The sequence below is a fragment of the Dunckerocampus dactyliophorus genome, chromosome 12 (genome assembly GCF_027744805.1).
Source record: "Dunckerocampus dactyliophorus isolate RoL2022-P2 chromosome 12, RoL_Ddac_1.1, whole genome shotgun sequence".
NCBI classification, from domain to species: domain Eukaryota; kingdom Metazoa; phylum Chordata; class Actinopteri; order Syngnathiformes; family Syngnathidae; genus Dunckerocampus; species Dunckerocampus dactyliophorus.
Window position 1 is genome coordinate 29,058,010 of NC_072830.1, and position 24,553 is coordinate 29,082,562.

Below are 24,553 nucleotides of genomic sequence, written 5' to 3' on the forward strand. Positions count from 1 at the left end.
ATGAAGGCTCGTCTCAATTTTGCCAGAAAACATCTTGATGATCCCAAGACCTTTGGGAAAATACGATTGTCTGACGAGACAAAAGTTGAACTTTTTGGAAGGTGTGTGTCCCATTACATCTGGTGTAAAAGCAGCGCCACATTTCAGTAAAAGAACATCATCCCAACAATAAAATATGGTGGTGGTAGTGTGATGGTCTGGGGCTGTTTTGCTGCTTCGGGACCTGGAAGAATTTCTGTGATAAATGGAACCATGAATTCTGCTGTCTACCAAAAAATCCTGAAGGAGAATGTCCGGCCATCTGTTCATGACCTCAAGCTGAAACCAACTTGTTCTGTAGCAGGACAATGATCCCAAACACGCCAGCAAGTCCACCTCTGAATGGCTGAAGAACACCAAAATGAAGACTTTGGAGTGGCCTAGTCCAAGTCCTGACCTGAATCCTATTGAGATGCTGTGGCATGACCTTAAAAAGGCGCTTCATGCTGGAAAAGCCTCCAATGTGGCTGAATGACAACAATTCTGCAAAGATGAGCGAGCCAAAATTCCTCTCCAGCGCTGGAAGAGACTCATTGCAAGTTATCACAAACGCTTGATTGTGGTTGTTGCTGCTAAGGGGGGCCCAACCACTTATTAGCTTTAGGGGGCAATCACTTTTTCACACAGGGACATGTAGCTTTGGATTTTTCTTCTCCCTTACTAATAAAAAAGTTTCATTTAAAAACTGTATTTTGTGTTCAGTTGTGTTGTCATTGACTAACATTTACATTTGTTTGATGTTCTCAAACATTTGTGACAAACATGCGTGGCAAACATGTGATAAACAAGCAAAATAAAGAAATCAGGAAGGGGGAACATTTGTTCACACCACTGTATATTGGGGGGGGGGGTCACAAGATCTGGCAAGATTAAAATTTGACAAGATTTCTTGTTCTCGTGGGCACTCGGCCCGGAATGATGATAAATTAATCACACAACAAATGAAAATGAAGCCTCAGTATATTTCCGTGTGCACGCGTGTGTTTTCTTCGGAAAGGAAGCGGCTTCACCCCGCGCATTGGTTTCAGCACCTTGACGCGTTCGTTGCAGTGCAGAAGAGTGTAACGTAGTAGAAATTGAATTAGTAGATTGCAATATGTTGTCATATATTTATTATAATTATTTATTTATTTACTTTTTCACTGTGCTTTTTTTTAAGTAGAGTTGAAAGCTCGTCTCGTAGACGCAATCTCTTGTGTTTTGTGACACCCCTATTGACGCGTATATCGTGTTGTTCTAAGCTGCTGTTCTGTGTGTGGGCTATAGAGGGCAGTCATGTCCAGCATGGTGGTTAGAGCAAGTGTTTCCAGTCCAGTGCGTAGATTAAGAGAATGAGGAAGTGTTGTTGCTTTTGCTTCTCTCGGCTTGAAAATTAATGAAATTGAAAATAAACTGAATACAGCCATCCTGACTACAGTTATTCAGCCGCCATTACAATAGTATTTTAGTATAGCAGTATTTACCCCCCATTGTTAATGCAATATATTTGCAGTTTATAAACTTCCTGTAGTTTGAAATAATCCAACAAAACAAAAATAATTAATTACTTCCATTAAGGTAATTACAATGACCTTACATTACCCCAACACAGCTAACATCACAAACTGTCACGATTTATTGAAACTGGCCACCTAAAAAGTGTATACGTTTTACTAATTATTTTCATTCTTGGGGTTGAATAATTAATTAATTTCTTTAACTTCTTTAACTTAATTTCGAGTGCAACTGCGTCAAATTTAATTTCCTTGAAGTGAAAAATGGAACAAGTGGACATTTTACAGATTTAAAAGTGCTTGTATTGACAATTTGCATGTTTTAATATTGGATATTATAATAATATATGATTTTTGTTGGCTGGGGTATGAGCAGTATTTTTGCTTTTGTTTGGCTCCACAAAAAGGACGCTTTGGAAATTAATTAGCATTGAAAAAGTGCTGAAATAATTATGGCTCACCAAAAGGTGGCAGCAGTACTGCAATATCTGCAGTATCTAGGTCAGCTTATGTGGAAAGTGTAGTGGATGTTGCAATAGATGTACAGTATTTATACAGTCACTCTAAGAAGTCAAGATTTACACGCATCAACAGTTTTTTTATGTCGAATGTGACAAAATGCTGAATGTTATTAATGTGGTGTAGTTCCTGCCGTCAGTACAGGATATGGCTTTTATTCTGTATAATTGCAACAAAACCAAATGAAGTGTGGTGTGCACAAAGCTACACATGCAGAGTGCCTGGAGAGTAAATTAAACAATGAATGAAAACTGAAACTGAGACGAGTAAAACAGAGTAAGCTTACTGCAAGCGATGGCCCTTTCTGCACCGTTACCGGGGATGTTTAAAAATTCATTTTTATTAGTTTTGTTGAATGACATGAACATATACAAAAACTACTCATGAATTGTGCAAATTAGTGACAAATTTTCTGAATTATGAATGTATTTTCTGTGTATTTGCTTTGCTTAATGTCCCCACTTGAACTTATCTATCCTCTATTATCAACTTTCATTTTAATCTCCCTTTTATCCTCATTGTAATATTTGTCTTCTTTCCTTTTCCTTAACACTGCACAAGTAATAGTCATTTTTAACCCTCGCCCCCACAAAACCCTTCCCGTCTTTTCACACAGGAAGTGAACAAAATTTCAATGACGCAGACAGTATTGTGTCAAGATGTAAAGGATACGGTGTGAGTTAACCATCAGTCATGGACATGAAGAAGGGGGAGGATTAAAGAAGCTCTGCTTCTTCCTACTCTTGGCTGGTACGGCTGTGTGAAATGGCCTTGTGGTATTCAAAGAGCACACAAAGTAAGGAGGTGTGAGTTTATTCTTATTGACAATTTAAAAATCCTAATGGCATAAAATTCTTCCGATACCTGCGAGTCATCCCTGCAAACCAATATCTACAAAACCAAAAAAACATTTTAAAAATCCGATAAGATCATTATCAAAAAGAAACGGGGGTTAAAAACCCACAATTGTAATGCCAGGTAACACTAGAAGCAGCATTTAAAACCGACGGGGAAAAGAAAATCTCTTAACAAAGAACAGAAGTGTCGGGTGCCGTTTTGGTGCGTTTCCTGTAAGTAATGTCTTCAAGCATGCGCATCAACAGTCTGTGTCATGAAGTCCCTTAAGTTCATCGAGTCAAATGGAGGTTTGCTTCTCATGAGAAACATTCAAATGTGACAACAAAGTGCATTGAAGTCGGGAAGACGAGGGGGACTTAGACTGTCCAAAAGGGGCAGGATTCTTTGTTTACAGTGATGACATCCATGAACTGTATGTATGTAATGCATTGGTACCACAGTGTTCACACACTACTGAAGCGGTGTGACAGCGGGTCTTGTAGGTGTGTATGGATTGTCTTCCGCTCGCCGTTTTTCACGTGGATCGCACACAACCAACAACACGTTTCCAGTTGTTGATGCCGCCAGTCTGCGCAGAATATATGCCACAATCAACTGTAGCCTCAAGCAACACTGTTTAAGGTATCAAGGTGTGTTTGTTTCATTCATGTGTCTGATGAGCGACGACTGGAGTCTTTTTTTGCATTCATAAACTCAGTGGATCGTATGTCCAGAAAAAGACAGAAGCCCTTAAAACCAGAATATAAAAAGCGTCATCTTTAACCTCTAGACAAAGTCAAAGTCCTTGTCGCATCCTCACTTCAGCCTGAAGGGTGGTCATGACACAAAAAGATGTGCCCCCCACGTGTGTGTGTTTGCCATAGTCACTGGTACTGGAGGTAGTCCTTGAGAGTCTGAGGCAGCGGGAGCGTATCGATGTGATGGATGCGCTCCCGACCGAGAGCCAGTCGAGCCACTCTTCTACATAGATCCATGAGTGGGAGGGGCTCCGCTGCAAAAGGACAAAGATGGTCAGGCTCCCGTCAGGAAGTACAACCTGCAAGTGTGCGAGAGCTGAACTAACTGACGTCGTCGTGATGTTTGTGCCCTAAAACAATTTTAATTAGTACACTATGTTTCTATTTTATGACTTAAGATGACGACGGAGACAAAATAGAACGTATACAAGTAAATGTAGAAGACGGTCACCAAAGATGGTCTACTGACATGCTGGGTTTCCTACAATTGTGTTACTAAAGTACTTTAAGCATATTAGGTATCATGTCCAGTTCCATTACATTAGTGTACATAAACAGAGGCACTTGCATAGTCAACCCACTTGGATGGACTCGCAGTCAAGCTACCGCTCAACCGCGAAGGTAGTGTGGGTCGATGACATAAACGTCACTTTGTAAATGTCATATGCAATCAGGTAGCTGACATTAAGCTCCCCTGATATGTTGGTGGTGAACAGACGTCTGAAGCTACACACGGAGATGCAACTTTCAACTAACTGAGCGGTAAGATGCCTACATCTATAGAAACAAGTTAGCACTCATTTGTAGTGGCTAGTTATGGAGGAAAAAAGTGAATGTTTGATGGCTTTGCTTTGCGTCCTGAACTCCTCTATAGAAATGCGTGTTTTCTACACTTTGACCTGTTAAACTACTGTTAAATGTACACAAATGTAACACGCGATTTCCCCCAAATGTAATAACTGTCACATTTGCAGAAATGTATTACGTTTGTGGGGGAAGTGAACACCCCCCCCCAATCCGTTTTAATATATTTGTTTACTTCCTGTGTTCCAAATGCACTCTTGCTGGTTTAAAATGCTTAGGAAAATGGTAAACGTTACTACATTTGCAGGATTATTACATTAAAAGCTGCAGATGTTTGTAGTGTTTGTGTTTTATTACGTTTGTGCACATTATTACATTGGCAGGTGTTACACATCCCTATTTATTATTGTTAATAAAAATGACAGATTGGCGTGTTGGGTCGCCCCATTGTGTCGATACTAAATAATGTGCAGTGTGGGTGTTTTGAAGGACAGTTCTAGAAGCGACTGGAGATCCCAGTTCTAACCATGTTTTTTTCCATTGGTTGCTTGACTATGTAGAAGTACTTTTAACAGGACACGCAGGAGAACATTGAGAATCTCACTGAAATAAGATGTTATATAGCCATGCAGCTCTACAAGCTGAACAGAAGTCAATCTTATCACAAGTAAAACTATTTTTAAAAATAAACTTCAAAATAATTTGGCAGAATTTTACACAAATGTCAAAAAATAATTTGCACCGTGGCCATCGATGTCGTGATGTGGCGTTTCACTGTGCTGTTAAGCTTTTGCCTTGCTACTATCTTGTGATTGTAAACTTCAAACAAAAGATGAATAAATACAAATAAAAAAATGACAGTAAATAATCATATAGCAGGTGCTTGAATATAATGTAAGGAGCTTGTAGATTTGTGTCCGTCGGTGTTGTGTCCGTCACTTACGATCTAGTCCGTTGATGTAGCGAATAGTCACTTCACAGTGTCCCCACACAGCGCTGACGATGGGATACAGTCTCTTGCCTTTTAAACCCCGAAACGCTACTCCCAGATATTGTCCGTCAACCATGAAACTCAGTGTGCCCTCATCCATGTCAAGTATTACTGTCAGGGAGTCTGGGAGCACAAATGACTCATCTGGCTCCAGGAAACAAGGGTATGTGGGTGCTGTCGAAGGTGCTGGTTGAGTCTTCCCATCATGGTAAAGTCTGTTCCGACCTAGGTCCCAGCCCCAGGATTCTGAATCTGAGCCCACTAAAGCAGTGTAGCCCACTGAGTGTAAAGGTGCTTCAGTTGTGGCCACTCCAACCACAGCGTGGGTGCCTCTCTGTCTGGCTGGCCAATGAATCCTCCAAACATGGAGGCCCCTGGTGTAGCCTGATTTACCTCGGATACAGTCTGTGCTCTGAGCCACTGGGTGTCTGTGGAAGGTCAGCTTGTCATCCTCTTTAACAAAGACGTTGAGAGACCTATCATCAGGGTTCCAGGCGTGGCAGAGCTGAGTCTCAGGACTGGCCAGAGGCATGTCCAGCAGTAGATCCAATCTTGGTGGCCGGCAGAAATCTGGGCCTCGTAGTTCACGTTGCACTGGCTGGTATGGAGGCTCGCCATGTACATCCACTGACTTGATGCTTACAGAGATCTTTTGGCCCATAGTGAGGTGCTTTTAAGGGAATGGGGGAGAGAGGGCAGGGAAAGGGATGGACAAAAGAGCCTAATGAGTAAGTGGGAAATCCTGGCGTTAACTCATGGGCGCAAATGAGGCCCTGTGTGCAAAGATGCAGTTGAACACATGCACACTCTTCTACCAGGGACAATGTGACTCCTGCAAAAAAGAAAATAACACATTATACTCCGTGAACTGATCACGCTAATCAAGTAAGTACCATTTCATCACAAATCCACCCCAAGTCTGGTCATGTTTACAAAGAAAAACATTTGCATTTGTGGCCATTAAGGTATTTCAGAACACAAGTTAAGTTCGACATCTCATCCCTTTTGGCTCCCGCTCATATGTGGCTTTTCTAAAAGCTGTGCCCCTGCTGTGTTCTTCAATCCCCTGTAGATTTTTAGAAAAGGAATTTGTGTGGTTCTTCCCGACTGAGAACAGAACAATATACAGTCATCCTTCGCAATATCGCAGTTCGATTAACGCTCCCTCTCCTTATCGTGTTTTTTCAAAAATGAATTAATTCATAAATGATCGCTATTTTGCATAGTAGTTGACTATGCCGGATTATTAGTCAAAAAACATTGGAAGACAAAAGGTATATGTACTATTCTGGCCCCCAGCCGTCAATAATGTTCCGTTATTGAGACGCGGCATTAGATTACCGTCACCCTGCAAGAAGTCAGATACGGCATGTCCTACATGATATTGTGAAAAGAAGTCCTCCTCCCATTCAATGTGGAAGTGGTAAGTTTTGGGCTTTTTTGTCCTTCTTCCCGGGCCGCACGGTGGCCGAGTGGTTAGTATGTTGGCCACACAGTCAGGAGATCTGGAAGGTCTGGGTTCGAATCTCCATTGGGCATCTCTGTGTGGAGTTTGCATGTTTTCCCAGTGCGTGGGTTTTCTCTGGGTACTCTGGTTTCCTCCCACATTCCCAAAACATGCATGCATGCAACTCTAAATTGTCCATAGGTATGAATGATTATAGCTGTCCAGTTCACTGTAACTTCAGCAGAACCAACTGAGGTTTTGTGATTGCCACAATAAAATGATTTCCGCAATTTCAATGATTGGGTTACTCCAACAAGACCTTGATTCAGAAAGACCCTGGGAATACTGCAGCACATACAGTGGTGTCAGGAATATTCTTGCCAACAGAGAGATGGGAAACCTAAGAAAATGTCACAAAACTGAAAGCTGCAGAAGCGAGACATCAAGAAGTGTCCTGTGAGAAGGGAAGAGAGCTTACCATGAAAGCATTTCACCAGTCAGGAGTCTCTCACGCAGACATGTGAACACACAATCTCAGCAGCCAAGTAAGAGTGGCAATGCTTAGTCCTCAGTCTGCAGTCCAAAATGAGGTCAGTACACAGTCAACAGCAAGACTATTGTGGGATAGGGCAGAGACAGCAAGAGTGTGCGTAAGTGTGTTGAGTCAGTGGGTTCCAGCTTGTGACATGAGGATGGGGAAAAACAGCCAGCACTTCCCAGCTAGCACAAGTAAACAGCTGCTAGAAGGAGACAGGCATGACGGCAAAGGCAGAGAGGGAGGGTGACCAAGAGGGCTTACTGAAGAATACACTTTAGGACCCAAGCAGTAGACAAGCACTTCAGAAATGTATTGACTGCACCTGGAAATTTGATGGACGGCAATGCAGAAAACCTCAAGTTATCCCTGTAATCACCACTCAATCAGTATCGGCTAGTCAAATCAGCAATTGCTGACATGAAGGATTTTTCCAATGAGATTTATAGAGTCCCAGAAATGGCCAAGTAGTGGTTTGTCCACTGCAATGAAAACATTGTGGCTCTGCCACTGACCAGCGTCAGTCAGCAGAGCAAACGCTTGTTGTCACGGAACCAAACTGACAAATGTAAACAAATAAATGCAGCCTCCTCTCATGATGTACAGTGTTACCCCAGTGGTTCAAAGTGTTTACATGCATTTTAAAAGTCTGCTATCAAATCGATTCAATGCAATTGTTCAATTTCCCAAGTGCACATAAACATAATGACGTCTGCATAGGAAGAAACCTGAGCCAAAGCCATATAACTGTAGTGAACGCCAGCAGCTTTTCGGTACGGACATTCAAATATTTAGCAGCCATCTGATTAATTCTGAGTTCCGCTGATCAGGTTTCAAGGATATTTCTATGTAGATCACACCACCAGCTATGAAATATTTACATTGGTACTTTACAAAAAAGCCCACGGAGGCAGTGCTTGGTTATGTAAGGAGGATGAAGGGAGAAGGATAACCTTAATCTTACAGAATGCACATTCATGCCAGTCAAAAGGTGATGGGTCTCAACATCAAAACGGTGTTTGCTTCCTGTTAGAAAAGCAAGTGCGGTGTCATGGAGATTATATCTATCGGGAGCAGGTTGGCAATTGATGAATATCTGCTTGAGGAAAACTGTTTTTGGTTGAAGAAGTAATCCAAAATACAAATGGCTCCAAGGAAAGAGAGAGGAGGAAGAAGGGAACGAGCTAGAACGAGGAGTCCTCAGCAGTTTAGAATATTCATGAGCCTGTGGAATCTCAAAAATCATACATTTTTTAAATCACTCATCCAATATTAAAAAGAGAAGGGATGGTTCTCATACCTGTATATGTTCTTGTAGCAAAAGGGTGGGTTCGAAAAGATATAATGGCCGCTCCAAATCGAGGTAGACACATTCATTAAGACATGCCCCACAGAAGCCTCTTCTATCATTGCAATTAGCACTTATGAGAAGTGCTCTACATGAAGAAGGCATGTTCGGAGCAGAACGTACATTTTAAAAAGCCAATTCAATCGTTCCAGATGTAAAAAAGTCAAGCTTATTTTCCACATTACAACCCCCCAAAACCAAGGACAGGATTTTAAAATGATCTGCTATCCTGTAACACCTAGGCGTGGCTGCACTCGGAACCAGAAGGCTGTTAATGGAATTTCGACATCATTATTTTACTGAGTCAGCATCCGACCCACAGCGGACAGTGCTCAACAACTTCTGTCTGTACAACTGAGAGAAGAGCGGCCATGAGGACTTCAAGAAGAAGTTGAGACCAGTCCTTGGTGGTAGTGAGGATCTGCCAGATGATTGGTACATACGAACACAGCAAAAGTGATTAGATTGGAAAAGGATTAAAAACGAGCAGATCAGAAGAGCAGCCCAACATGGGCGACTGGGAGACAAGTTTTCAGAGAGGCCAGACTGAGATGGTTTGGCCTTGTGAGGAGGAGCGATCGTGACTATTGGTAGAAGGATGCTGGAGATGGGGCTGCCAGGGAGGAGAATAAGGAAAATAATGAGGAGGTTTCCAGATGTCGTTAGAGAGGACATGCGCGTGGTAGGACTCACAGAGGAAGACACAAAGGACAGGGCATCTGCTGTAGCAAACCACAATAGGACAAGCCGAGCATAGAGGTAGAAATTCATCATTAAACAAATTAAAATACATAGAGTTGGAGCGCTTTGACTAGAAGACAGTAATCTTGACACGTTGCACATAATCACACAATCCAAACACAATACTGTGTTTACTGTAAATAAAATGGTCACTAGGAACTCAACTTGTTTACAAAAACAGGCATTGCTGAGACCCCCTTCTGAAAACAAAATACAGAAGCACATGGATTTGGATAGATGACGTCGACATCGATTTTGTTTTATTAACATGGAAAAAAATCAGCGACATCACAGTTTGTCTCTTGTTTTGTTGAGCGTGCTCACTTCCTGTATACTTACAGCAAATACGCTAGCTCAATATGAGATTAGGCATTATTTATTTGTATGCCGATAGTATACTCATATATAAATATTGGAAATGTTTTAAATTTGGTTATTATGGCTTTGTTTATTTGTAAAAAAAAAAAAAAAACAACAACAACAACAACAAAGGAATAACGACAATGACGAAATCGAATCATGAAATTTGGTCATGGCTGCGCCCAGCAGAGAATGTAGGCAATTCTTGCCTCGGAAGCAAACAAGTTTGGGAGAAATACTTTTGTTCACAACGACACAGTGAAATGTGTTAATACTAAATGAGTATGAAAATGAAAAACGGATATTAGAAACTTACCATGAGTCGCCGATGCCCCAGCAGACGGTAACAGTGCTCGGAGAAAGTCGCCACAACACACCGACGAGTTTCCCCCGTTGCTCAACAAAACCAACAAGTCGCAACACGCCGCGGTTATTAGCCACTAAGTTTTAAAATAAACGTGAAAGGTGCTTGATCACATGCCTACTAACCATATAGACAGACAATTCAGAGATAATCGATCGGCGTTCTTTGTTCTCCGTAGCCTCAGCCTGCCTCGGTAGAAATATTGTCAACGTCCATGTGTCCCTCACTGCCGCTGATTGGCTGCAGGTTAGGGATCACGAAAAGGTGACTCCTGTAAAGTTAGCTCGAGTTGACACACACTTTTCGTCCGGAACCTTTACAATAATATGGTCTCTCATTTGGTGACTTTTTATTTTTCTCTACACGTAGCAAAATAAACAAGTAATCCAACTAGTTTTTGCGAGATTTTTATTCGTTATTTTTCACCTTGGCTGTGGCATATGTAGGTATCACTTTTGACTTCCGGTTAGAGGTGACTTGACGAAGGGTGGAAGAAGTTCACGACTCAAGTGAAAAGTTGGGATGGGCGATACAACAAATTTTGGTATCGATCCCATACCAAGTAAATAAGGAGCCAGTATCTCCAATATCAATAGTGACTCATATTTTTTTACATAAACATTTTTCAAATCATTGAATGATTTTGTGATTTCACCTTTAATATGTTGATCATGATTATATTTTATATATATAAACACAAAAATATAAGACAATGTAAAAATGTCAACAAATAAAGTAAATAAACAAAATAAGCAGACAAAACTTCTACTGTATTGGCTCGCACCGTCTACTCCCAATGACCTCCTGTGTCAAAGGACTTACGCTCCAAGTTTGTAAACAATATATCAATAATATCAACAATGTAATAAATGAACAGTTCTTCTCTACCTCCTACTATGAAATTCTTTAAGTAGCATCCTTATCTTTCGGGTATATGTCCCATTAGTCTGACATAATCAGATGACATATTGAAAGTAGAACATTGCCAGCGACTTACCCTCAATTTATCGTCTTTGGAGTGAATTAAATTCAACCTTTAGTCTTTTCCTTGACTGATTCTGACCACAAAATTACTACACTTGCACAAGCTATTGGTGGCCAATGCACCAGAAAAAGATAACAATGGTTAAGCATTCATTTACACGATACTGTATGTTCATTTTTAGTTGCAATTCCTATGTTGTACAACTGCATATGCAACTATTAACTTCTTATTTAGAAACACTTGGTATGTTCTCCACCACTGTATAATAATAATAATAAATGTCTTGTTAAACGAATACCTATCTGACAGTGACAAACAGCTTTTGTATGGAATCTCATTAGACTGTCAGGGTGTTACATTAGTGTGTGATTAAGAATAAACATACAGTATATAATTCTTATGCAGTTTGCATATACTGTATACAATATTGGAATTGTCTCCAATGTTAGCTTTCCTGCTGAGGCTCATACTGCACTGTTAAAATGGAGACTGTTGCCATAGGATGGTTTACTGTCCACATGTAGAGGCCCGCTGCAAGAAGTGGCAAACTGCAAACCCATTATTGTGAAATGTGCATGTTCCAAGTCTACCTAGTAAATGAAAATCTCCACCAATTATGATCCTTAGGCCTGTCACGATAATCAATAAGTCAATTAATTGCACGATAAATAAAACAAAGTTGATCATTTTTCCCGCCTCGATATATTGACATGTGCACGCTTGTTTGTTTTCCTCCTCTCTTGCTAAAAAACAGGCTGGATGACAAGAGGGAACCTGTATTATTAGTTATGTTAAGCAAAATTTCAAACAAGTATATATTCTGTTATGGACGGGCTCCAGCATGCCCCCGCAACCCTGGTGGATGAGCGTCACAGAGGATGGATGGATGGGCTGCATGGTGACGTAGTGGTGAGCACGCCAGCCTCACAGTTTGGACATCGGGGTCTGTGTGGAGTTTGTATATTCTTCCTGCGCTTGCATGGGTTTTCTCTCCAGGTACTCCGGCTTCCTTCCACATCCCAAGAGCATACTGTACATGTTAGACTCTTGTCCTTAGACGTGCATGTGAGTGCAAATTGTTCTACCCAGTCAGCTGGGATAGGCATTCAAGAACCTTGAATATGACCAAGTAAAAAGTAAAGGTATCAGTATCGGCAATACTGAACCTGTATTTACTTGACATCCGATCAATATCAAAATGTGCAGTATCGCCCAGCCCTACCCAGCTCATCAGTGCCCCTAGAAAATGAATGGGTGGATGGATGGATGGTCTATTATTTAGGACTTTTTATTCTCCTGTTGGACTTGTCTTTTAAACCAAGCTGGATACACCCTGTGAAACATACATATATAACATAGTTGATTTAATTTCCAGTTTGGCAAGTGAAAGGCTATGAAAGAATGTAAACCAGTTTGTTGTTATGACGAGGCTTTTGTGAGTCCTATCAGTCATCAGTTGCATCAGTCACCTGCACCTCTGTGTTGTGGGTATGTTACAGTATTTATTTTCTAATCATTTTTACTTTACTTTTAATCAGGCAAGAAAACTGTACTTTATATTAAAGGGAATGGAAAAATGGAAGTTGTCAGGGGTGGAAATCAAATTGGACCTTTATTTAGTAGTTTCCTGCAGCAAGATAGAATGGGTTCCTATTGGGCCAAAGGCCCCCGTCAGTGTTATTTTATGAATGTCTGCTTGGCTTCTTTTGCCAAAGCCATAAAATGTGCTGTGAACTGGCACGGTGTATTGCTCAGGTTATACCATCATTTATTTTCTATGTCCTTGCACTCATTACTCTTTTCCATTTGGCTTCTACAGGTAAAAGATGCATGTTAGGCAGTAGACTGCATTTTGTCACTGCTACTACCACCACCTGCTGGCTAAAACCCAGCATAAGCATAACCACAGGATAACTCCCTGCAAAACCAAAAAAACAGTGACTACGTGAAACCCAGCATATGCATAACCACAGGATAACTCACCACAAAACCAACCGTGACAACGTGCATGTACTTGCACTCTTTCCAGTTTATTGACTTGTTTGACAAAACAGGTATGACAGAATGCATAGACAGAGCCACACTCAAAGCAGGCTCATCAACAACAAGAACAATGTGGAAAAAAGGATCCGCAGGAAAAAGGCAACAATTTACTTAAAGGATAAAAACACTGTTCCTCCTGCGGTTCCTCAATCAAGTGCATACATAAATCCGATAGTCTCTTACACTCTGAAGACATGACTGAATCTTCTGTCATTTAAGCAAGCACGCGGAGAACATACATTCACGATCACACAATTCAAACGTAGGTGCAAAATAATCATTGGATGAACGGGAGAAAGCACACAATGGAACTACAAACATACTGTACAATGCAGCTGGAAAAACGCATATTATATTTGCAGTTAAGTAAAAGGGCATTTTACTTCATATGGCACTGAGCCATGCATATAATTCAATCTGTGATTTACAATTTGTTTTTGGACGAACTCACCACTTTTTGACAACCTGTACGAGACTGGAGACTCGCAAATCCGGGGACGAGCAAAAAGAGTTTCTGGCTGTTAGCATTGTCTACTAGAACATAACTAGCATTCGATGGATCAGTCTTGTTAACAGGTGACAATATATTTTTGTTGAACAATACATACAAACAGCAAACACTTTCACTTTTAAGTGAAATGTATAAAACAATGCAAAGGAAAAAAGCCATTTCACATTGTTTTTAAATGCTAAAATGCGCTTTTCGTTAAAACAACTAAGGACTGGTCGAGAAAACATGTATATGGGGTATTGTGCGCTTATGACAACCGCATTCCTTTGCAATATATCAACTGCAGGATTCCAGGGAAAGGCTGAGAGGATTGTCCTCGCAACTGAATAAGCCTGGATATTCTAGCCGAGGTAAAGGAGAAGAGATATCAAGAAAACTGAAATGCAATGAGAACAGGTTAGGAAAATATACTTTCACAAGTAAAGGCAAATGTTCTCTCCCACAAAGCTACACAAACAGATTGCATTTGTCGTTATCAGTCAAACAAACGCAACAAAATCACATTATTTAAGTAAATATATTTAATATATCAATATTACAACTTTGTTAAAATTAGTTAATTTATGCACATTTATTACTAAAATGGGCCAGTGTTTCACTTCCATAAACCTGTATATTTACATTCCAGTAGTTACAAGTAGTTAGCAGTGTACATTAGCATTGTGATTTAGTTTGGAGATATGACCGTACAGGACACAGGATGTTAATACTTTTGTTCGAGCATAAAAGCTACAGTATCTCTAAGGCAGTGGTTTCATACGGGCATGAAAGAGCTCGAAATGCATGGAAAGCAAAGACCAAGGAGGATTAGGTGCCTGCAAAGCTTACAACAGGGGTGTCCAAACTTTTCTTTTTGTAATATTACTTTATTCCCATAATATTAGGACTTTTTTTTGTTTAGTTTGTGTCTCATAATATTACGACTTTCACAAAAAATAATGCATTTATTTATTTAATATTTCAGCTCCAAACTACTAAAATGACATTATTTTTCCTCAGAATATTACGAGTTTATTATTAAAATTGCAACTTTTTTCTGTTAATATTTTGACTTTATTCTTGTAAAGCTTAAGCAGCCATTTTGGCAGCTGCCGTTTAATTTACCAACTATTTCAACTTTCTTCTTGTAAATTTTCTCCTTGCAACTGACTTTACTCCCATATTTTGACTTCATTCTCGTAACTTTATAACTTTTTCCCGCAACCGAATTTTCCAAAAATTACAACTTTATTTATAATAATACATATTTTTTAATAACTTAACTTTTTCTAATATTTCATATTTATCCAGCCTTCCATTTTCTATGCCGCTTACACTCTACTCCAAATCTAAGCTAGGTTTATTCTCGGAAAACTACGACTTTTTCTCTTAATATTTTGACTGTATTCTGATAAAATTATGGCTGATTTTTCAATGTTTGCTGCTGTTTTTTTTTTTTTTTTAAGTTTACTTGTTAAATTATATTTTTTATTATAATTGAATTCTATTATATTTTATGGGCTATTTAAGTAAAAATACCCTCCTGCTACAAATGGCCCGCGGGCAGCACTTTGGACACCCCTGCCTCACACAAAGTCTATTGTTAATTACTGATGAGCAGTTAGTTACCAAGGTTTCCTTCAGTGCCTAAAACCATGCAATACCCCTGTGCAACTACATTGTTTCACATTTTACAGTGTGTTGAGTCCTGTCAAGTTAACCACAAAGCCACACCCAAACACACTGCAACCCATACCCCTCACAAAAGATATGTGTTCCATCTCGTTTCTGCCCAAGGCACATTCACAAATTGCAAGGATCCAGTATCTCATTGTCTGCTTCATTAGTTGAATTTAACTACACCTCAAATGATGCCCAGGAACTTCTGATTTTTTTTTAGTAGGTCAGTAAAGACGACAACGGTTTCATAACCTCGTGTTTGGAAGTGTAACTAGAATTTTCAGAATTGGTATTGTAAGAGTCATAAGATCATTTAATTGCTTTAAGACTTTGACACTGAGCTTTTTTAGGCTATTTAGAGACTACAGCATATGACAGTCGACAAAATAGTATCAATAACAATGCATAAGAGAGGGATTTTTTTTGTACTGCACCGCCCCAAATCAATGGGTGGGTCTTTCAACCTTCCTTGTGCCTTTGGTAATAAAGTAAACCTGCCACTTAAAATAGTCACTAATGTCGAGATGCTGCCTGTCTGGCCAGCAGGTTGTTTTTTGTTTCTCCTTCACTGAACAAGAGCTGGATTACAAGTGCTTTCTAAACATAGGAAGACTTTAGCCATTCAGGATGTAGACCACCAGCTCGTAGGTGCACATCATTATGGCGGTGTTGGGAATTTGTCGTACCAAGTGTGTGGTGAGGCCGCGGTAGAGGGCGCGGAAGCCCTCTTCTTTGGGAACTGTTGTTAAAGTCTGGAAGAAGGAGCGATATTTGGTACCCTCCTCGCGTAGTCTTGTGCGGATCACTTCTGTAGAGGGCATCACATTGCAGAGCTTAAAGAAATTTCAGTCAGGCAAGTCACCTGGGTCGAAATCGTACTCACCATGAGGGTAAGCGATGGATGTGGCACAGGTCTTAGAAGTGGCAGCGGCGAGCATCATCCCCACAAAGTCTGATGCGTCCTTGGATACCTCATCTTGCTCGTCCATGTTCTGGGGGGCCTTGGCCTCCAAAAGACGTCGTTTGATGTTTTCATAGATCACAAAGTGGATCACAGTCTCCGAGATGCCGGCATAGGATGCCGACATCCCCCTGTAGAAGCCCCGTAGGCCATCTGACTGATACACACGCCGCACACACTCAAACGCACTCATCCGCCGTTCTCCTCGATTTCTGAAACAAAGACAGGAAGACAAATAAAATGAGTTTCAACTGAAATTGGTCCTTGAGTCCATGTAGGATTTGTTTTGTCATAAAATTCGGATAAACTAGAAAGTCACAGACAACCACTGGATCCCACCAGCCCCCTAAATGTATGATAAGGATATGAGGATATGATAGGTAGAACACACGTTTTTAATGGAGATTTTGTGTGAGGAGATGAAAGACACATTGAATGACACAATGCATTCAATAAAAAGATCATCATGCATTATGATAGTGGCGTTCTTACCTTGCATCTAGCTGCAGACGCGTCTTTATAAGCCATATTGGATTGGTTGCTGTAATGGCTGTAAAACCTGCAAGAAGGGAAAAACAATGTTTATGAGAAATTCAGACTGATAAGCAAGCAACTTTTACCTTGTGGAAACCTTGTGTTGAAAATGTGGAACCCCAAAGTGAAGCCATTATAAGTCATGGTGCATGGTGAGCTTACAGAAACCTCTGCTGTATGTGTTAGGTTTCATTTGACAGACAAAAAAGAATTACCTTTCAAAGCCCTACCACCTGTCACGGCAGCCCCAGGTCTCACTGCAGCATGTAACTTTTGCTAGTGTGGAGAGTCACTGTGATAAATGCTGACCTTGACCGCAAAGGTGTGACTCATGCTGTGCTAAAAATGGCACCTGTGAGATTCAACTTCACACACACACAAATGACATTCAGACTGTAGCCCCTGCAACAGGAATGACACACATTGTAATGTTTCGCCTTGTCCAGCTGGGTCACAGCGACATAATGCTAGATAACGCTCACTTGAAATCTGGAAAATGTGCAATGATTTTGAAAACAGGCCTTTTGACATGTTGTGTTTTATGGGGGGGGGGCTGCAAAGATTATTCAGTAAATATAAGAACTGGGTCATGGAAAGACAAGAACAAGTGTTTAACACTGTCACCAAGGGGACGCTACGATTTTCAAGCAAAGCTTTATTCAAAGCACAGGTCAAGACAAACTAGTTCTGTCAACACAAAGTTACTGCAGAGGGTCTGCAACAGCAAAGACTGAATAAAGCAACACAGTAGACACTTTATTTTCCCAGGTGTGATCCTAACTAGTTTCTGAAGCTTACCCGCACGATATACCCATCCAGTCTGCTTTACTCTGCATTTTTATGTCTGACCTGTGCTCTGGAAATGGTCACTCAGTTGGAGTACATTAGCATGCATTGCCAAGAGGGGATATCCAGCTGTGACATATGCAGTAGTTACCTGCCATTCCGGCCGAGACCATGTGAACCCGCGTGGAGTCAGGTTCCAGCACACTGTTTAATTTCTCTTTGGCTGTTGAGTAAGCAGCAAAGTAGATCGCTCTGTTGAGACAAAAAGGGTGAGTGAATAAACATCAGTAGGAGGTAAAACACTGTTTGTAAAGACATTCTCCAGTGTGTGCCTCCAGCGTCAAATATTGCGTTGACAAATAAGAGTGCTTCACCTATCAGGTTCAGTTTAACGAGCATTTATGGAAATAAAAAGTTCAACTCCTCATGGGACTTGATGAGCTGTTCGACTTAGATGGGTTATGTGTTCCACCATCTGTTCTATGTTTTACTACTTGTATAAATGTACACTCCCTCGCCACTTTGTGGTTCAAATTTCGCGGCTTCACCCGATCACGTTTTTTTGTTGTCAGTTGGTAGAGCAAATTTGTCATGCTCCTACCTTTTGCAGTCACCATTGCTTTGCAAACTTTGCTTATTATGGTCTCCTGGTCCACATGTGCTCTAATGAAACCAGTCCACTTCCATATTGCGGAGCTACCTCCCCGTTTAGCAACAATTTCTTCGTCCATAGTCTTCACTTCTCCTCCACGTTCAGCCATGCTCATTTTCTGTCTTTGGCCACTGCTGGACGATGTTGTGGTACACGTGAGGCGCCAATGCGTCAATGCAGAGCGCCGTGTCACGCAGTCACAGGAAAAACACGTCATCAACTCTTCTTTTTTCCATTTAAATTCCGTTCATTTATACTGGTATGTAAAAATGATCGCCCAACTCTAATTCAAAGATGCTGTGAATGTGAATGATATGTAGTGTTCTACACTGGTCACTATGTGTCAGTAATGTTCCTGTAATGTACAGTGAGACACACAAATACCAGACTTGAACTTGAACAAGCTTCTATTGCATGTTTGAATTATCCCACTGCAGGTGCCCGCCATTCAGATCCCCGAGGCAACACATTTATCGCAACAGACACGAATAAGAGTCTTGTTTATGTCTTAAATTGCTTATTTACTCTTATTACTTATTCTTACTACTATATTGGTAACACCAGTGTAACGGTGACTAACGGTGTTCGTTCATGTCTCGAGTGCTACAATAATGTTAAAACCTGTATTTAGCAGGTTGTAAACAGATTCTCTTTGGTCTAAGTACAAAAATATTCCATTTACACATCTGGAATGTTACTTCATGGAAATTCACTTATCACGATCTGGTCTGGAGCCAATTAACCACAATAAACTAGGGATTACTGTATGTTGGGTACTCAGTAAAATCACAATTTCAAGCTGCTTATACTGTATTCATTCTGCCTGCTCAAATAAAGTTAGTGTACTTTGTGATTTACGTCGTGGCAGGGAAGCACCACCACTCTCTATTCAGTCATTTGTTACTTCATGTCAGCAAAACACTCAACAAATGCTAAGCAATATCATCATTAGCTACCACTTTGCTCTTATCATGAGCACACTAATGATAATAAATGATCACTGGGCTCACTGATGTCTGCAGTGGCTGCAAAACACATTTATGGGAACGTCATTAGGCCTAACAGCTGATCACTGACTGAAAAACGTGAACATTTTTAAGTCATACGACATTGTTGCCTGTTATGAACATTTTTTTCCCCAGCGTTGTCAGCTGCAGAACCTAGACGTGGAAATGTCAGCTGGTGTAAGCATTGGCTGAAAAGAAATAAATGATATACACATATCAAACGACGACGAGACAAATTTCAGAGCTTACATTACCCAGCAAATGCAGGATTTTGACCGTCGAATTACTATAGGCATCCTTCGCAATGTAGCGGTTCGATTATCGCGCCCTCGCTTTATCAGCTTTTCAGAAATGTATTAATTAATACACTATCACTGTTTTGTTGTTGAGCACAGCCTATTATTAGTAAAAAAACAGTAAATTACCTTAAATATGCATATTGTAACAATGCTCGAGCGGAAGTTTTATTTACATCTTATGTGGCTTATTTACTCTTATTCTGTCTATGATATTGGGTAATACGAGTGTAAAGCCATTTAAAGCCGCAAGGAAGTACGCTGTCTAGAAAAGAACAAGGAACTGCTAGAGTATGCCATCTTATTTATGTCTGATAGGTCTTATTTTCTGTGATTATATATACTATATTGTGTAACACAAATGTAAAGGTGACTATAGGAGTGTTATTTCATGTCTTAAGGGCTCTAATAATGCTAAAAAAGGTTATTTTTACTCTTAAACAGCTTTTCTATGCCATGCCTACAAAAATATTCCATGTATTAATACGGAATCCTACTTTGCAAAAAAATTCACTTATTGCGGTCGGGTCTGGAACCAAGTAACCGAGATAAAGGAGGGATTATATAATATGCAAATGACAAAAAGATTTCTTGCTCATTGCAAACAATGATATCAGCGTGGCACGGCAACAAAAAAAAAGTAATATATTGACATTGTCAAAGAAATGTGAAGATTAGATTAAATGTGTTTGTTGTGATTAAATGAAAACATGTCTTTAAATACAATGTAAACAGCTCGATAGTATTTCTAGTATTCTACATGTAGGCTCACAATGCTGCTAATGCCAAAATGAAAATAAAAAACAAATGTTGTCTTACCTGGAAGGTGCCACACCCACCAAGTTCGGTCCCAAGCCTCTGAAGAGCGAGCGGGGTCCTTCCTTCTCTAATATTAACCTGAAAATACGAGGACAAGAACAAATGACTCAAGAATCATATACCTACACACATTGCCTAATACTGGGTGATAATCTTCTTCTATTGGGATGTTGAGATCATGATATTAAGGATACCTTTGCCATAAAACAGGTCTATAACTTTTATTAAACAAACTAGACAGCCTTGTTAATTTTCTTATTTACCCGACGGCATGCCATTTCTGTTCTTCGTATCACACAAGGCAGAATGTTGTGAATTACGCTGTTGGATTTACAGTATGTGCTGTTTTGGCATAGATTGCAGACAACAGTAACCTGTTAACGTTTTTCAAGAAACCTTCCAAAAAGCAGCAGTGCGAACACATGCACTATTAGCCTGCGCGCCATCATTGTGCACAGTGTTCCCTCGCTGTATCGCGGTTCACCTTTCAAGGACTCGCTGTTTCACAGATTTTTTAAGTGCAATTTTAGTGCTTTTTTTTTTATGAACGCTGTTACAGGCTGGGCCTGACCGTTTAGGAACTGCATTGTGGCCTTCGGGACATGCTGAAGGAATGTAGAAGTTACGCTGCTGTAGGGCACCATTACGGAATAAATGAATCTTCGGTTCGAGGAGGAGGACTGCAACAGGACGAGTACTGCAGCAATATGTTTTAACAAGGATACAAAAACGCTACCGTATAGCAGAACGGCGCCAGGCCAAAAAGGCATGACCAGAGGGGTGAAATATGCGTGGGTCACTTAATAATTTCTTGTAAAAATGTTAATGCCTGTCTGAGAAAAGTGCATAAAATGTATGGCTCTAATACCTACACTTCTGGACAGGTGAGTGTGAATGGTTGTCTGTCTATATGTGCCCTGTGATCACCTGCAACCAGTCCAGGGTGTACATAAATCTAAGTATAAATGCAGACTCACTTGAGGCAGTGCAGGGGACCTGGTGGGGACATGCGGGCCACACTTGCCCCATTAACGGTACTCAGCTGAACCTCAGACACATAGAAACTGATTGAAGATGACTGCAGACGTGTTTTCACGACTTCCAGTGGACAGGTCAATATGGCTCCTACAGTGCCCCCACATCTGGTAGATGGAGAGAAAAGGCTATTAGAGTAAGCATTCACAATGCTGCATACATTATTTTAGTAGTGTCAGTGGAATTCTAAAACTCTGTGGTATGTAGGCCAGTCCACACCGGAGAATTAGAAGAATTAATGTTTCTTGGGAAATAACAAGCTTCTGTTCAAGGCCAGCACTGTCAAACGGTGGCTTGTTGCATTATTTATCATTAACAAGCTTGAAAACTGAGTCAAACAGATGCACACAAAAGTACAGCTGTTGAGATGCCATAAATATATAATATGCAATATTATAGTCTCATACTGTCACACTTTAACAAAGGCATAAACTACAATAAAACAACTGAAAATTACATCTAATGCTGTTGCCAACAGAGTTGCCTGGACTGGCTACAACAGACAATCCCAATAGCTGCTATCTTTAGTCAGCGTTCATTTCAAATACCAATGCTGAGATACAAGTTATCAACAGAAGTTTCAGATTTTTCAACACTGTGCATGTGTGAATTTGAAAAAAATCATTCAGAATAGCTCCAGAGAGGAGTTCGCAAACTTTATCCCCAGTAGTTTCAGACAATGCATAGTTTTTGTGGAGGGTAGAAGCATACTGCCTAGATTAGTGCCTGCACTGTTGTGTTACATCAGTCGCATTCCAGCGCGATGCCTGGGTTTTCCACTTTGTTTTACATCAGTGTCGAAATGACCGATGATGCCACCCGCGATAAAAAAAAACATACTCCATAACGTAGTATAGTTAAGAGTTCCAAGTGACCTTTAATACTGTTTGCCAATGCGCTGTGACTAACACTGTACAAGAGACAGTAGATTATTGAAATGTCATTGCAACTTATGACATTAAACTAGACGCGAGCGGGTGCAAAGGCATCGCGAGGAAAAGCAAGGTGCCATATGGTGAAGGGAACACAACGAAGCAGGTGAAACACATCAATACCATGAAAACTGTGTAGAACTGCGAGGACTAGCGACGAAGCAATGGCGTGGAGCTAGCTAGCTAGCTTGCTTGCTTTTCCAGTCAATTGCATGAGAACATACTCACCCTCCTGCAAACAGATGAACTAGGGTATCTCTTTGACTCATGTTGTCTCATATTCGGGAACCGTCCACGGGCATCCACAAGGAGACAACTGGAGCCGGGGTGTAGAGACTGGTCAATAGCAAAAGCCCCACTTTCCGAAGAAATGATACTCCACAACACTGACTTGTGGAGGTCAGTGGCGGGGAACAAACGATGCTATGCAATAGCCACCTAGCTAGCTGGCGAAGCCAGCAGTCTTTCGGTGGTAAAAATCGATTTCAGGGTGACAGGTCTACGACGCCAGCTTTGCAAACGGTTGAGTACTTCATCATGGTATAATGTCTGTGATTCGTTCTTGCCTCGCACTTCCGACAACACGCGATGAATACGGCCTTACTGTGAAAGCCGTGGCTTAAGTCTCTCTGTTTATGGTTGAATGAGAAACCGAAAGATGGAGGCGGTGATTGGCTGTAGGCTCCAGTAGACTCGCCCCGTCACTTTTTCTTCACGTGATAGCACTTTTATTTTGAAGGGCAAAGATCATCTTCCAGCTGGAACGACGCCAAAGTATCACGACTGACGTTTTAGCGTGGTTACTTAGTCACATGCCACATCGTACAGTAAACTATTATTATTAAACTATTATATTATTAAACGTAAGTACGCTATTGATTATTAAGCATTCATGCATTTCACCAACTATTTTCATAGCACCTTTGGGAAGAAAACACATTTACTAATCCGATTACATAAAAGGAACCTTAAAATAGGTACACTGCGATTGGCTGGCGACCAGTCCAGGGTGTACCCAGCCTCTCGCCAGAAGTTAGCTGGGATAGGCTCCAGGGTACCCCTGCTATAAGGATCCTAATTAGGATAAGCGGCATAGAAAAAGGATGGATGGATAAATTAGGTACGTTCTAACCCCGTGTTTTCGGTTTCATGTCAAAGTAACTGGTTTGACCAAGGACTTTGGACTGGCAAAGACATGTGAGTCTCCAGTAACATTCCAACAATGAATGTAAAATAGAACTGTGTGTGTTGGGATTACTTCAAGGGAACTTAAGTACTATTATTACTACTGTAGACAACTGAAGTATATTTTATTATTCAGTCAATTGTGCTCTGCTTGGACCCCCTTTGAGCATGTACAAGACATGTGTCTTTTTTTTACTGAATCAGGACCTATTTATTTACTCGCACCAGTTACTGATAGCTCATTAAAAAATAAAAACAGGTAAGATGTCATTAATTGTGCAACTGTTACTCTAATTGCATTTGTATAAATGTGGTATATTTGTACTATGTATACTCTCCGTTCTCCTTCCTGTGCCACAGGCAGGGGTGGATTGGCCATCGGGAGTACCGGGAGTTTTCCCAGTGGGCTGACCAAAAACTGGGCGATGGAAGGCCGTTTATTTATTTATTCATTGCTCTGCCTTACTGTTATGCTATATTAAATGGAACTTGAAACATGCCAGGCACCAGGACCAAGCGGAAAAGAAGCCGCTCAAGTTGAAACAAAGACAGAGTTGAAGCCTGTTTCCCTTTAGACTGCCGATAAGCTCATTGATCGTCTTTCCGTATCTCGCTAACAAGTGATTGGCCGTCCCCGCTGTCACTCCATGACAGGACTTGGTCACAATGTTTTGCTGTGTGGCCAAGAGTTTGTGTCCATCTGCCTCTGTAACTTGTTAACGTGTTAGTCGCTTGTTCTGCCTGGGTTACGTCAACTAAAGTGATTTCAGTATCAGAGGTTTTATTTACATTAATATTTGAATCTGTGTGCTCAGAACACTTGTTTAACTGTATGCTATGACTGAATCGAGTTGTCTAAAGTTTTGGAATACAATAAGCATTCTATACTGATTCATTGATGAAGGACTTAAG

The 24,553-nt window shown here is 40.6% G+C and overlaps 2 protein-coding genes across 6 annotated transcripts; both read right to left on the reverse strand.

Annotated features, from left to right (window-relative positions):
- Positions 1-2,413: 2,413 nt before the first annotated feature.
- Positions 2,414-10,471, reverse strand: LOC129191712 (SPRY domain-containing SOCS box protein 4-like). 5 transcript variants are annotated; one of them, XM_054795315.1, is made up of 4 exons: positions 10,189-10,471; positions 7,367-7,502; positions 5,394-6,273; positions 2,415-3,900 (listed from the first exon to the last, which is right to left on the reverse strand). In XM_054795315.1, the coding sequence occupies exons 3-4, from the start codon at positions 6,100-6,102 to the stop codon at positions 3,773-3,775; spliced, it is 837 nt and encodes a 278-aa protein (XP_054651290.1). In that variant the 5' UTR covers positions 6,103-6,273; positions 7,367-7,502; positions 10,189-10,471; the 3' UTR covers positions 2,415-3,772. The 5 variants fall into 5 exon arrangements, with proteins under 5 accessions (XP_054651286.1, XP_054651287.1, XP_054651290.1 ...); XM_054795311.1 differs by lacking the exon at positions 7,367-7,502 and having other exon boundaries at positions 2,414-3,900; positions 5,394-6,111; XM_054795312.1 differs by lacking the exon at positions 7,367-7,502 and having other exon boundaries at positions 2,414-3,900; positions 5,394-6,111; positions 10,362-10,432.
- Positions 10,472-13,236: 2,765 nt separating this feature from the next.
- On the reverse strand, positions 13,237-23,123 carry LOC129191652 (solute carrier family 25 member 36-A). The gene is made up of 7 exons (XM_054795200.1): positions 22,685-23,123; positions 21,467-21,631; positions 20,490-20,567; positions 17,867-17,967; positions 16,888-16,954; positions 16,318-16,607; positions 13,237-16,242 (listed from the first exon to the last, which is right to left on the reverse strand). The coding sequence occupies exons 1-7, from the start codon at positions 22,723-22,725 to the stop codon at positions 16,049-16,051; spliced, it is 936 nt and encodes a 311-aa protein (XP_054651175.1). The 5' UTR covers positions 22,726-23,123; the 3' UTR covers positions 13,237-16,048.
- Between the last annotated feature and the right edge of the window lie 1,430 nt (positions 23,124-24,553).